Genomic DNA, 13,097 nt, shown 5'->3' on the forward strand with positions numbered 1-13,097 from the left:
GACTAAGAGGTGTAGAGGTAGAGTGAAAGAAGATTCGGGGGCGATATATAACAGGATGGCAAATGAATTGGCAGAAAGGTAGCCCGAACATGGGACAGAAGGGAGAGAAAATGAAGTGAGCAAAATGGAGAAGAAAGAATGAAAATGTACGCAATTACGATGGGGGTGGGTGGGAGGTATGTTAATTGTGGAACAGGTAGGCGCGAGAGGTACAGAGTATGATAGTGAATGAAATTAAAGGGAGCTATTGCGCTATGGATAAGAGATATGGCTAAATCAAAGGGTGTTAAATAAGATGGAGATAAATAAAATGGAATAAGGGTAAGACAGAAAAGTGTTTTTTTATAAAAAGGCCGAGGTAAAAGGATAGGAAAGGAAAGTTTTAGCATGTAATAGATTTAAAACTGGTGAGAGAGGATATTCCACAAGGATTGTGTACATTATGGTAGTTGCATGTGATCTATTAGTTTCAATTTTCCCAAAATACTCAAATGACGACACTTTCATTGTTAATTTAAAAGAAACTTTGCTTTGCGATATTGTCTGGGAGATACACATATTGTGTGTAGACCTAAAAGGGGGCAATTCCATAAGTTCGAAAGCCTTTTTGTTAATATTTATTTCTTACATGATGACCATATTTTCTCTCTTAAATAAAGCAAAATAAAAATAAATTATTTTTGATATTTAATAACAAAAATATTCTGAGCCAAGATATCTTGTGGACGGTTTATTGACGTAAAACACTTACTGACAGCTTGAGACAATAGATGGTAATGTGAACAGAATGAGATGCCAATTTTAAATACATACAATTGGTTTGAGGATGTTGTCTGATGTTTTAATGTTTTGGACGGAACTTGTGTAAAAGACTAAAAGTCAATCAACGAATCCGATGTTTTCTGAACGGAATGTATATTGCAAGAGTCACATAGTCAATCATGTGTGCTGTTGACGCCATCAGCTAGTGACATGATCATATCAGCCAGTGACGTCATCAGTATAGTGACGTCACAATTAGGCCTCCTCCTCTCCAGCCTCCTCCTCATCAAATTCTCCTTCCTCTTCAGCGGTGGCGTCCTGGTACTGCTGGTACTCGGACACGAGGTCGTTCATGTTCGACTCCGCCTCGGTGAACTCCATCTCGTCCATGCCCTCGCCAGTGTACCTACGTATGTACAAATTGACAATCAGTAGGAGTTGTTTCTTGATGTAATAATTAAATTCATAAATTTACTATAAATTGTTCATGCAAACAGTTCTAGAGGGGAAAATTTAGGATACGTGTTGTTACAAACAACAACATAATTTGTCTTCCTCAAACGACTGATTCCATTCATTATTTATCTTTTCTTGAATTATCTAACATCTACTATATTTACCAGTGAAGGAAGGCCTTGCGCCGGAACATGGCGGTGAACTGTTCAGAGACGCGCTTGAACAGCTCCTGGATGGCGGTCGTGTTACCGATGAAGGTGGCGGACATTTTGAGACCGCGCGGTGGGATGTCGCAGACGGCAACCTTCACGTTGTTGGGGATCCATTCAACGAAGTAGCTGCTATTCTTGTTTTGGACATTCAACATCTGCTCGTCAACCTCTGAAATCACATTCGGAACAGCCAGCTTAGTTGCATATTTATATAGAAGTTGACCATACAATGTTCAGTCATGTTGAGCAAATGTGATAGATGCATTTAAACAGAAATGTAAAATTGTTGGTCTTCTATATGTCGTGAGTTTTGTGGTTTGTAGCATATACGAAAAAAACTTTTCCTTGACATAGGTTCAATGTTACACAAATTTGCGCAGAAGTATTCATCATATAGTATCATTTAGCAATATAATTATCGCGTACCTTTCATGGACATGCGTCCTCTGAAGATGGACGTGACGGTGAGATAACGTCCGTGGCGCGGGTCGCAGGCAGCCATCATATTCTTGGCGTCAAAGATCTGCTGGGTGAGCTCGGGGACTGTTAGTGCCCTGTACTGCTGGCTGCCGCGGGAGGTGAGAGGAGCGAACCCGGGCATGAAGAAGTGGAGACGCGGGAACGGCACCATGTTGACGGCAATCTTTCGAAGATCAGCGTTCAGTTGTCCTAGAAGGAGGTAACGATGTGAGGAATTGACGAACAACATAAACTTAGAATCTCGATACTCAGACGTTGTTCGTCTAAAAAGTACGACCGGCAATGAAACCTAGCAAGCGATCTCCGAGCAAGAACGCAGTAAACTTATTTTTTTAATGAAGGCCAGAAAAGCACTTTAAAGGGGATTTTTTTGCACTTACATATAAAGCACGTGGTTGCGACATAAAAAGAATGATAACATACAACTTAAAAAGTATGACGATCCATTAAAAGAGTGTTAAACATACCAGGGAATCTGAGACAGGTGGTGACGCCGGACATCGTGGCGGAGATGAGATGGTTCAGGTCACCGTATGTCGGGGTGGTCAGTTTCAGGGTCCGGAAGCAGATGTCGTAGAGAGCCTCGTTGTCGATGCAGTAGGTCTCATCGGTGTTCTCGACCAGCTGGTGGACGGACAGGGTGGCGTTGTACGGCTCAACGACGGTGTCGGACACCTGTGAGTAAAACAGTGTTGCTATTAGAAGTTCATAGAATAAGTTGGGTTGAAGTGATGTTAGAATGCACCGAGTCAGATGATAGGGCTCAGCAAAATAACGGAAACTCATTTGTTTAAGCCCAACCTTGGTACGATCCGTTGGTCTCTAAAGGACGCCTTTAGAGGCTCCTGCCCACGAAACTGTCTGTTTCATGATTCATATCCGCCGAAAACTGTCTTCAGAATCAAGCTAAAATATGTATTAATTATTTGTGTATGTTGCATAGTAAATGACTTACTTTGGGTGATGGCACGACTGAGAATGTGTTCATGATTCTGTCGGGGTACTCCTCACGAATCTTGCTGATGAGCAGAGTGCCCATGCCGGCGCCGGTGCCGCCACCAAGGGAGTGTGTCAGCTGGAACCCCTGGATGCAGTCACATGACTCGGCTTCTTTGCGGACAACATCGAGCACGGAGTCAATGAGCTCAGCGCCCTCGGTGTAGTGACCCTTCGCCCAGTTGTTGCCTGCTCCGCTCTGGCCTAAAGTTGAGACGGTAGAAATTAAATTAGTAAGGTTTCTGAAACCAATAAAATATTCGCTTGCGTATCCTTCAAGGTTTCTTTAATATATGAACTTGTTTTATGAGTTATTTTGGATTTTTATTGTTGTTTTTTTTGTTTGTTTTTTTAAATATTCAGACATTTGCATACACACAAGTAATTAAGGGTTGATAGGGTTTTCATCATGCGGGATCGGCAAACTGTATACTTTACTGATTCAGAATAATACAAGTGTTACTCAAGTATGACTGAAGTGCATTGTCTTACATGCTTGCCTTGTGGCAGAGCGTATAAAGGAATATGATTTTAATCAAACTGAGTGTTACTCAGACTTATCCATTGACTCGGTCGCATAGAAACTATCGCCTTAGTTCATTTCTTAAATCGAGTTATATTCTTCTGAATAATTAATAATTACAATGTATACATCAACTGTTGATGGCATGTCAATATTTATAACAACTTTATCAGTTCTGTTACAATGAGTATCGTCTTTCAAATCGTTGTCAAGCTATTTTGTCTCGTATCAACCCGCACTAGAAGTCTTTTGTGGGACTGAAGCGACTATGTTATTATCAACATCTAGGTCTGTATCTCTGTGTGCATCTAAATATGAGAGGTTTACGCCTAAACAATGTTCCTCCCATCAATATATCAATACAAATAACGGAAGATATAAACAATAACTAAACTACAATCAGGTATCAAGGCATTGATGTGTTCATAAGTGCTAATGAAGGGTTATTGTTCCAAATTGTAGCGCTTGATTGTCGAGAGATCCTTGATAAAGATTTAAAAGAACGTTTACGCCTCATGCCAGTGCATATATACGAAATAGTTGTTGGCGATCGTTTAACAGTTGCATGTACGTACTCAGAGCTAGATTCCTCAAAAAATGATATCACTAATATTCTCATTGCATGCAATATGTCTATACAGAAATAATTAGTTCATGCCTCTAACAGCACCAGAGCGCTATCATGGTATATTGAAGTATCGACTTTGATTGCTGACATTAGGCCATGGATGTAAATGAACACCCATGCTTATGCATGCAACAATTTTGAAACAAATATGCCAACCCAGTACGAAGGGCAATGACAATATACACTTCACAATGTTACACAATATTAGAGGCATTTCAAAACGAATCTAAAACAATTGGGTACAAACCAAAGTTTTCGAATTGGGAGAAATGATGTTTAGTTTAAATGTGGATAACCCATGATATAAAAGTCAGATTTTCCACACAGGCTAACAAAGAGTACAGAAGTTGTCTCGATTCCCTACCGAACACAAAGTTGTCTGGTCTGAAGATCTGTCCAAACGGTCCGGACCTGACGGAGTCCATGGTACCCGGCTCCAGGTCCACCAGCACGGCGCGGGGAACGTACTTGCCGCCTGGAAACCAAATTAAACACTTTGAAACTACATGCTTATAGTTAAGGGGTCTTGGAAAAAACGTACTAACGTATCTGTTATTGGTGCATCTTATGTAATATATTATTTGGCTCTTCAATTCAGGCGATATAGTATACATCGGGAGTATTTAAAAACTATTGATCAACGTACGAGAGTTATATACAAGGATTCCGTCTTTAAAAAGTAACACATCTGCTGGTGAATAGATGGACTGATTTTAACCGACCGTCCAAGCCGTACAAACCTGTGGCTTCATTGTAGTAGACGTTGATTCTCTCGAGCTGGAGGTCCGAGTCACCGTGGTAGGTGCCTGTGGGGTCAATGCCGTGCTCGTCAGAGATAACCTCCCAGAACTGAGGGAAAGATGTAATTGTGATATAAAGGATTTATCTTAAAACAAAGTTCCCTATAATTTATGATACATATATAATACAATTTATTATGAAGTTTAATAAGTTTACTTATTATATATAGTTTATGTTATGAATAATACTAGTATAACATTAATAAACTTAATGTTTAACAGTACATTATTACAATCCTAATGTCTTTCCATTACTATCCATAATGTAACCCATCGTCGGTAACAAAGTGTCTCTCGTGGCTATCCGACGATGGATCATATCAATATGTTTGTCGGATATCATGCCTCTTAAGCGCAATGAATACGGGGATGATGCATGGGTCCGCCGATCATTGATTGCCATGGTCGTCGGCCACAATACAATGCTCGTCGGCGTCGGCCAGTATGTTTATAACCGTGGTACCGGTGATATTTATGACGAAAAGCTATAACTTTACGACAAACCAGTATTGTTCATGTTCTTCTAAGATGTATTATTGGAGAGAAGAGGCGGGTTAAAAAGGCATCGCTTAATCAAACATTAAATCAAACCTTATATGATACTACATGGGGCCAACTCTGTATGCTAATTTAGAATAAGTCCACTACCAAATTCTGGCTTATGACGTAAACTGTTATTAAATAGTTCGAAATACAAAAGCTTCGCAACCACTATTATTACGCTGATAATTGGTAGTATTCACAAATATTTGAGAATAATCTCCGCCGGGTCCTTAACATGATAGTCAACAAGCACTTGAGGATCCCGGCTGACAATCATTGTCAGGAAATATAAGATGATGCACCGAACTAAATCACGACCATTTTTATGTAATTAGGCAACATGCCCACAAAAAGAACTGCATGGTTTTAAACTGCATTTAAAGCGCTTTTTGTAAATTGATATGAACATGCTTTTTAAATAAACTTCAATGCCGTCGAATCATCAACGCCAAAATGCAGATTCGGCAGTTTAGAAGGAATAAAACGGAACTTTCTAATAATTTTATTATCCAAAGCCTTTTGAAATATTCATTACATCCTCACATTTCAAGCTGTTTAGAGTACGTTACATTTTCTTTTTATGGTGTGTTATTTTTATACGTTTTCAGATTTTCGATAATTTATAACTTGATAAAACGCAATGTAAATGATATTAAATACATTTTTACAATACGTTCAAAGACATGGGATCATAATAGTTTTAGTATTATCAAAATTGTTTTCATACTTATGATACAAACATATGATAATGAAAGAGTATTTATGACAAAACTTACACTTATAATGAAAATGAAACATCTTAAAAGAGTCCTACCTTAGCACCAATCTGGTTGCCGCACTGGCCAGCTTGCATGTGAACAATTTCCCTCATGTTGATTTGTTAATTGTTTGTTTTTTGGTCTTTAAAAGATTAAATGGGCTCCGTACCCTTTCGTCTTGTTCTTTCTAATGAACTCACCGATGTAAAGAGCGATTTATATCGGAGCCCAAGAGCCCAGTGTCATCTATTGTTTACACAATGTATTCTTGCGCCAGTCCTAAAAGTAGTCCTCCGCGCGTTGGCAAAACAGATTTAAACACATACAAATATTGTCTCAACGCGTTAGAAACATTTGATACAATTGTTATCTTCCAATCCATTGAAGAATTGTTTTAATTTGTTATCTAAGTTATCTGCACATCTCAAATTTATTGTCGTATTCTAATATCACCTAGGTGTAAGATGTCATTAGAAATGCGTTAGAATACGAGTATATCAATTGTCTTGCTAGTGAGAAATAGCAAACTCTAGGAGGCGAAAAAGTGAAACAAATGTTTACATTTTAATCGCCCATGTTTCACCAAATATATATATTAGTTCAGCTATGTGCTTGCAAACGCGTTTCGAAACAACTTTGACTATGAAACGATTCGAATTTTCAACTCAACTCATCTCAATTTTATTGAAAATAAAGGACCCCGGCCCACAATAGAGCGTAAAACAAAGTTTACAATAATAGTATAATAGTGCCCCCCACCCCACTACTTTCTTGACATGATTTTTTTCCAATCGCAATCATTATTTGTAAAACAAAGTATGCTACCTGTTTAACAATTCACGCCTCATGGTTATTCATTTGCTGATAAAATGAAATTTGAAATTTGAATCCATGCAATCATAATATCTTAACATGCTCAATTCTTTAGTGTCGCATGGACTCTCACTGTTATGCGCCAGTCAATTGTAACAAGCCCCCCCCCCCCCTCCCCCAACCACCCCACCATTCCTAAATTAAATCATGAGATTGGCCATTCAAACTGTCATATGGCAAGGTATATATCGGACAATCAAAAAATGAATGTTGCGCTGTCATGAAATTGGACTATCACAAATGAAATCATTTTTAATGACCAGTATCGTGCTATCACGACATTCATTTTTTAGAAGTCCACTGTCCAATGTCGTTCCAGCACGACATCCATTTCTTTTAATGTCCAATACGACTCGTGACATTCTTTTTTTCAATGTCAAATGTCGTGTCAGGATGACAATCATCTTTTGAATGTCCAATGTCGTGACAGCACGACATTCATCTTTTGAATGTCCACTGTCGTGAAAGCACGACATTCATCTTTTGAATGTTCAATGTCGTGACAGCACGACATTCATCTTTTGAATGTCCAATGTCGTGACAGCACGATATTTATCTTTAGAATGTCCAATGTCGTGACAACACGACATTCATCTTTTGATTGTTCAATGTCGTGACAACACGACATTCATCTTTTGAATGTCCAATGTCGTGACAGCACGACATTCATCTTTTGAATGTCCAATGTCAAATGTCGTGGCAGGATGACAATCGGTTTATTATTTCCAAAGGCGTGCCAGCACGGCATTTCTTTTTGATTGCCCAATGTCGTGACAGCATGCCATTCATCTTTTGAAATGAAGAATGTCGTGACAGCACGACATTCATCTTTGTATGTCTATGTCGAAAGCCAAATGTTTAGCCAACTTCAACCCAATATTTCAGTTCTCCGATTTCTTGTCAATATTACGAAAATATTGAGTCTTAAAATATAAGTTTTGTCAACATTTTTGGGTGTCAATGCTTTCGTGTTTTACACAGGAAAGGAGATTGGTACGATAGGGGTTCGACGCCATTTTTTCAGTTACGTTATTATATTATGTAAATAGAACTATTTACCGTACAGTCAAAACAAAACATGAATATGTCGCACCCAGGGAGACGGTACTAGGGTGCACACGGGCGGTTTTAGTATTCGACATTTAAGGGGCGTAAGATTTTGATTTGCGCCCCTCCCTCAGAATCGAAATTTATTTGTTTTAAGGTGTTGACAGGGGGGTTGAGGGTACTCCCCCATGAACAAAGTTTAACAATTTCTGGTCAAAAATGGTGCATTCTGGGTGAATCTTGTAACATTTTTATCCTATATTGAAAATAGTAAACTTTGACTATTTAAGGCAGGGGCGCCGGGTTCGCCACCCTCCCTGGATCCGCTTAGTGGTGCATTGTTCCACAGATTGTATGTAAGTACATTCATTAATGCCATGTACATGATCACAATTTGTCCCAGTTTGCTTATTTACAGTGGCAGTATCCGTTTACAATGTGCCATATCAACACTGTTCAATATTGTTTTGATTAACATCTTGAAAAGCCCGTAAACAATACTAGAAGATAAGTGTTAATCAGCTAATCTCTGGCTTGCGTGAGAACCATTAAGGCAAATATTTGGACACAATTTTAAGACGATACAATCAACCTATCAAAGTCAATTTAATTGTGAAGTGATGGTTTAAGATAATTAAACAACGCGGACCAGTTATTGCGTATTGTTATAACTAAGGACAATATTTACATGAATGTAAGATAAATATATATGAACAAACAAAAGTTGTGAATCGCGAATTTAAACTAACGTTATCTCATTAGCAGAAGATGAAAAATCGTCAATCTTTAATTTACAATTCTTAAGCAATATTCATGAATAACGTTTTATCAAATATTTCTTAAACTTAAAATCTTTATTTTGAAATGTTGGCCAAAACTGACATTAGGTACGATCAAAGCATGTATTAGTTTAAACAGTGTAATAGTATAGTTTTTTAACCTTATATCTACTATTATGTTTTTTAATCATTAAATTGTATACTGATATATGTTGAGAAATAACAAACAAAAACATTGCTATGTTGAAATAGTTCCGATGAAATTGCTATATTCCATACAAAAAGACATGCAAAAGACTCCGTGGCTCAGCGGTAAAGGATTCCGGAGTACGAATCCAGAGGACAGAATAACCGATCCGACTGCCGCTGGGATAATGTTATTTTCTAATGTATTGTTCTCTGTTTTCTGTTTTCATTTGTATTTCTAAAAACCTCTCAATAATATAATATTATTTTTCTTGATTTTTTTTCAAAATTATGGAAGCGTATATCATTCATACTGGTATTGTGACAATGTAGTCTTGTCGACTTGTCAAAATTATGTCGACGTGTTAATGTACTTAGTGTTTATGCTGACATTAGTTTGATCGACAAATCAGGCTGCCCACGCTACGTCGACTTTCATGATGATAACTCGTCAAGCCATCCTCAACTAGTTATGTCGATAGAATATAAGTCGTTATATCCACCTGATGTAAATGAGTGGACAAGTCGACATTATTTGACAATATGTCGTGTTATAACTCGTCAAGCCAACATAAAACAAGTCGCCAAGACAACATGACCACATTATCAGGGTATAGGATGTACGTTTCCATACGTATAACATAAAACAAGTTGTCAATACTACATGATCACATTATAAGAGTATACGATGTACGCTTCCATACGTATTCATATGCTTCCATACGTACAACATAAAACAAGTCGACATGACAACATGATCACATTATCAGAGTATACGATGTACGCTTCCATACTTATAACATAAAACAAGTCGACAAGACAGCATTATCAGTGTATACGATGTACGCTTCCATACTTATAACATAAAACAAGTCGACAAGACTGCATTATCAGTGTATACGATGTACGCTTCCATACATATAACATAAAACAAGTCGACAAGACTGCATTATCAGTGTATACGATGTACGCTTCCATACATATAACATAAAACAAGTCGACAAGACTGCATTATCAGTGTATACGATGTACGCTTCCATACATATAACATAAAACAAGTCGTCAAGACTGCATTATCAGTGTATACGATGTACGCTTCCATACATATAACATAAAACAAGTCGACAAGACAGCATTATCAGTGTATACGATGTACGTTTCCAGATGTACGCTTCCATACGTATAACATAAAACAAGTCGACAAGACTGCATTATCAGTGTATACGATGTACGCTTCCATACATATAACATAAAACAAGTCGACAAGACTGCATTATCAGTGTATACGATGTACGCTTCCATACATATAACATAAAACAAGTCGACAAGACTGCATTATCAGTGTATACGATGTACGCTTCCATACATATAACATAAAACAAGTCGACAAGACTGCATTATCAGTGTATACGATGTACGCTTCCATACATATAACATAAAACAAGTCGACAAGACTGCATTATCAGTGTATACGATGTACGCTTCCATACTTATAACATAAAACAAGTCGACAAGACTGCATTATCAGTGTATACGATGTACGCTTCCATACATATAACATAAAACAAGTCGACAAGACTGCATTATCAGTGTATACGATGTACGCTTCCATACATATAACATAAAACAAGTCGACAAGACTGCATTATCAGTGTATACGATGTACGCTTCCATACATATAACATAAAACAAGTCGACAAGACTGCATTATCAGTGTATACGATGTACGCTTCCATACATATAACATAAAACAAGTCGACAAGACTGCATTATCAGTGTATACGATGTACGCTTCCATACATATAACATAAAACAAGTCGTCAAGACTACATGGCCACATTATCAGAATATACGATGAAAGCTTCCATACGTATATATAAGTATAAATATACACTGTTTGCACGCCAAACAAAGATGATATTGTTCTTGCTTGTCTTTTCCTTAACCCATTATCATAGAAGATATTGCTACAATTCATTTCACTTGGAGGAACATTACCCCATGGTTTGACAGGTGCTTCTCATTTGTGCTAATCATGTAGTCTTTATAAAATATTTACAAAAATCATATCATGGAAACATTCAAGGGCTTTTTATGTTGAATCATCCTCGTTTTGAAAAATCACGAGTCGTAGACTTTATTAGAGCTTGTCTGATATTTACTTAGAGAAAATGTCTGATTTAGTACGCGATTAGTGTAAATAAAGCCTATGTGACAAAAAAGATAAACATGGATACATCTAATTACTCGGGATATAAATAAGTTTTGCCTTATTTGATTGCCAAAACGGACGATTTAAGTTGAAGTTTGCAGGTTGCTTATGGGACATGCCCCTTGAGCACTCTGAATACTTTGGTACTCTAAATAAGAACTTTCTGATTCTAAGTTCCACCATAAAACAAACGCGTGGTATCTAAGTTGAGTGTGATATTCCTATTATTTATTGCACGCAATACATTACCTCGCTGCCAGAATAATGAAACACCTGTATGTACGAACACTTGTGACATTTGGACGCAACACTTAATATAAGGACCAAGTTTGGTTAGTTTGTTGCAAAATGAAACATATTGACTAAATTCAGAGGGCATGTCCCATAGACCCATATGACTATGTTGTATAAAAAGGTTATTATATTATATGGTCTTACATTCACGTTTGGAGCAGTTTCTTAAATCTTTACAGAGTTTCAGAAAACTATTTGATCTATATGATACTGAAGAACTTGCCTTAAAGGTTAAGAAATCAAAGGTTTCACAAATATTTTCAGTTCAAAAAAATTAGAGTAGTTTTAATGAAATCGAATGGTAAAATAGCATGTAATGGAATACAAGAACTATACAACGAATGATGATCGCCAATTCCAATACATTTTGCGTACCGAGCAGTTTCGGTGGTTTGATGTGTCTTCAGCCGCTCTGCATGGAATTCAATATATTCATAAACTATGTAATATCCCACGCTTGTGCCAACAGAGCATCGGTTACATGAGTGTATGTATATTTGACGTGATTATTGCAACAAATCAATGATTAAAACAATGGCCAATTGTATAGATGATCAGGAAAATAGAAATAAATAAACATAATTAATATCATATTTACTTTTATGCTATTTATTTCAAATGTATGAACTCATGATGCATAGTCGATAGACCGAAGAAAGGAATCTACAACGCAAAATCATCTGTTAGAACATTCGGCGCAAATATGTCATTACAGTCGCACGAGTTAAAACATGGTTAAACAGTATTTACATTGCACATATAATATCTTTACATTCACCATAAAAGCTCTACAGAGCTTATGTTTGTACAATACATGTCTTTCCGGCTAAAATCTGTAATAAAATTGTCTTTTTTAGTACAAGCTGAATGCTAGGTTGTAACCTTTGTCTTCTTTGCGCATTCACCTCCTAGCGTCACCTGGATGTTTTCAATCGTAAAAGTACAGTATAACTTGTCAAAGACACGATTGTTTTAGCATTCACCGGCTTAAGATTAAAATACAAACTTGTACAAACTTTCTCGTAAGGGCTTCAAATAAATCTGCATGTCAATATTAAGAGACTACCACCCCGATCTGAAAATATCCTTTCCTATAGAGAGATAAGCTCACTGGATTAGTAGATATAATCTTCATAAAGAAGTTTTAAACCTGTCATACCCCTTGAAAGGGAAATGTCATCCTTTTGTATATGCAGGGGATTCGATTGATTAAAATCAAACATTTTGTATTCTTATCAAATTGTAGGGGACGTGGTCGTACAATCAAATGTTCACATTATGTATTTAAATAAATATATGTTGAAAGATTTCTCTGTTAAACGATTTAACCGCTATTTGTTTAAGATGTTTGGTCGACCTTTTTCTCGGTTCTTCAGTTATTCCAAAATGTTATCAGTTCAAACTCGCAACATAAATGATCAAATTCACTTTTATATATATAAGTTCAATATTTCAAATAAAGAGGTTGGAACACGCCATTTTCATTCGCGCTTTATATACGTGCATGTCAGAAACCACAGGTCATTTTTACCAAATGTATCGATGCAG

The 13,097-nt window shown here is 37.0% G+C and overlaps 1 protein-coding gene across 1 annotated transcript; it reads right to left on the reverse strand.

The window, feature by feature from the left end:
* Window positions 1–601: 601 nt before the first annotated feature.
* Window positions 602–6,373, reverse strand: LOC128227143 (tubulin beta chain-like). Its single transcript, XM_052937391.1, has 8 exons — window positions 6,215–6,373; window positions 4,798–4,906; window positions 4,422–4,532; window positions 2,866–3,110; window positions 2,378–2,585; window positions 1,857–2,099; window positions 1,383–1,599; window positions 602–1,168 (listed from the first exon to the last, which is right to left on the reverse strand). The coding sequence occupies exons 1-8, from the start codon at window positions 6,269–6,271 to the stop codon at window positions 1,018–1,020; spliced, it is 1,341 nt and encodes a 446-aa protein (XP_052793351.1). The 5' UTR covers window positions 6,272–6,373; the 3' UTR covers window positions 602–1,017.
* Between the last annotated feature and the right edge of the window lie 6,724 nt (window positions 6,374–13,097).

Source organism: Mya arenaria, chromosome 3 (genome assembly GCF_026914265.1).
Source record: "Mya arenaria isolate MELC-2E11 chromosome 3, ASM2691426v1".
NCBI lineage: Eukaryota > Metazoa > Mollusca > Bivalvia > Myida > Myidae > Mya > Mya arenaria.

Bases quoted from the DNA above. Each gene is read 5' to 3' on its own strand.
- LOC128227143 (XM_052937391.1), bottom strand. From the start codon at position 6,271: ATGAGGGAAATTGTTCACATGCAAGCTGGCCAGTGCGGCAACCAGATT. The intron at 3,111-4,421 runs GTAGGGAATCGA...TCTCAACTTTAG, and splicing joins ACCAGACAACTTTGTGTTCG to GCCAGAGCGGAGCAGGCAAC. The intron at 1,600-1,856 runs GTACGCGATAAT...ATGTGATTTCAG, and splicing joins AGGACGCATGTCCATGAAAG to AGGTTGACGAGCAGATGTTG.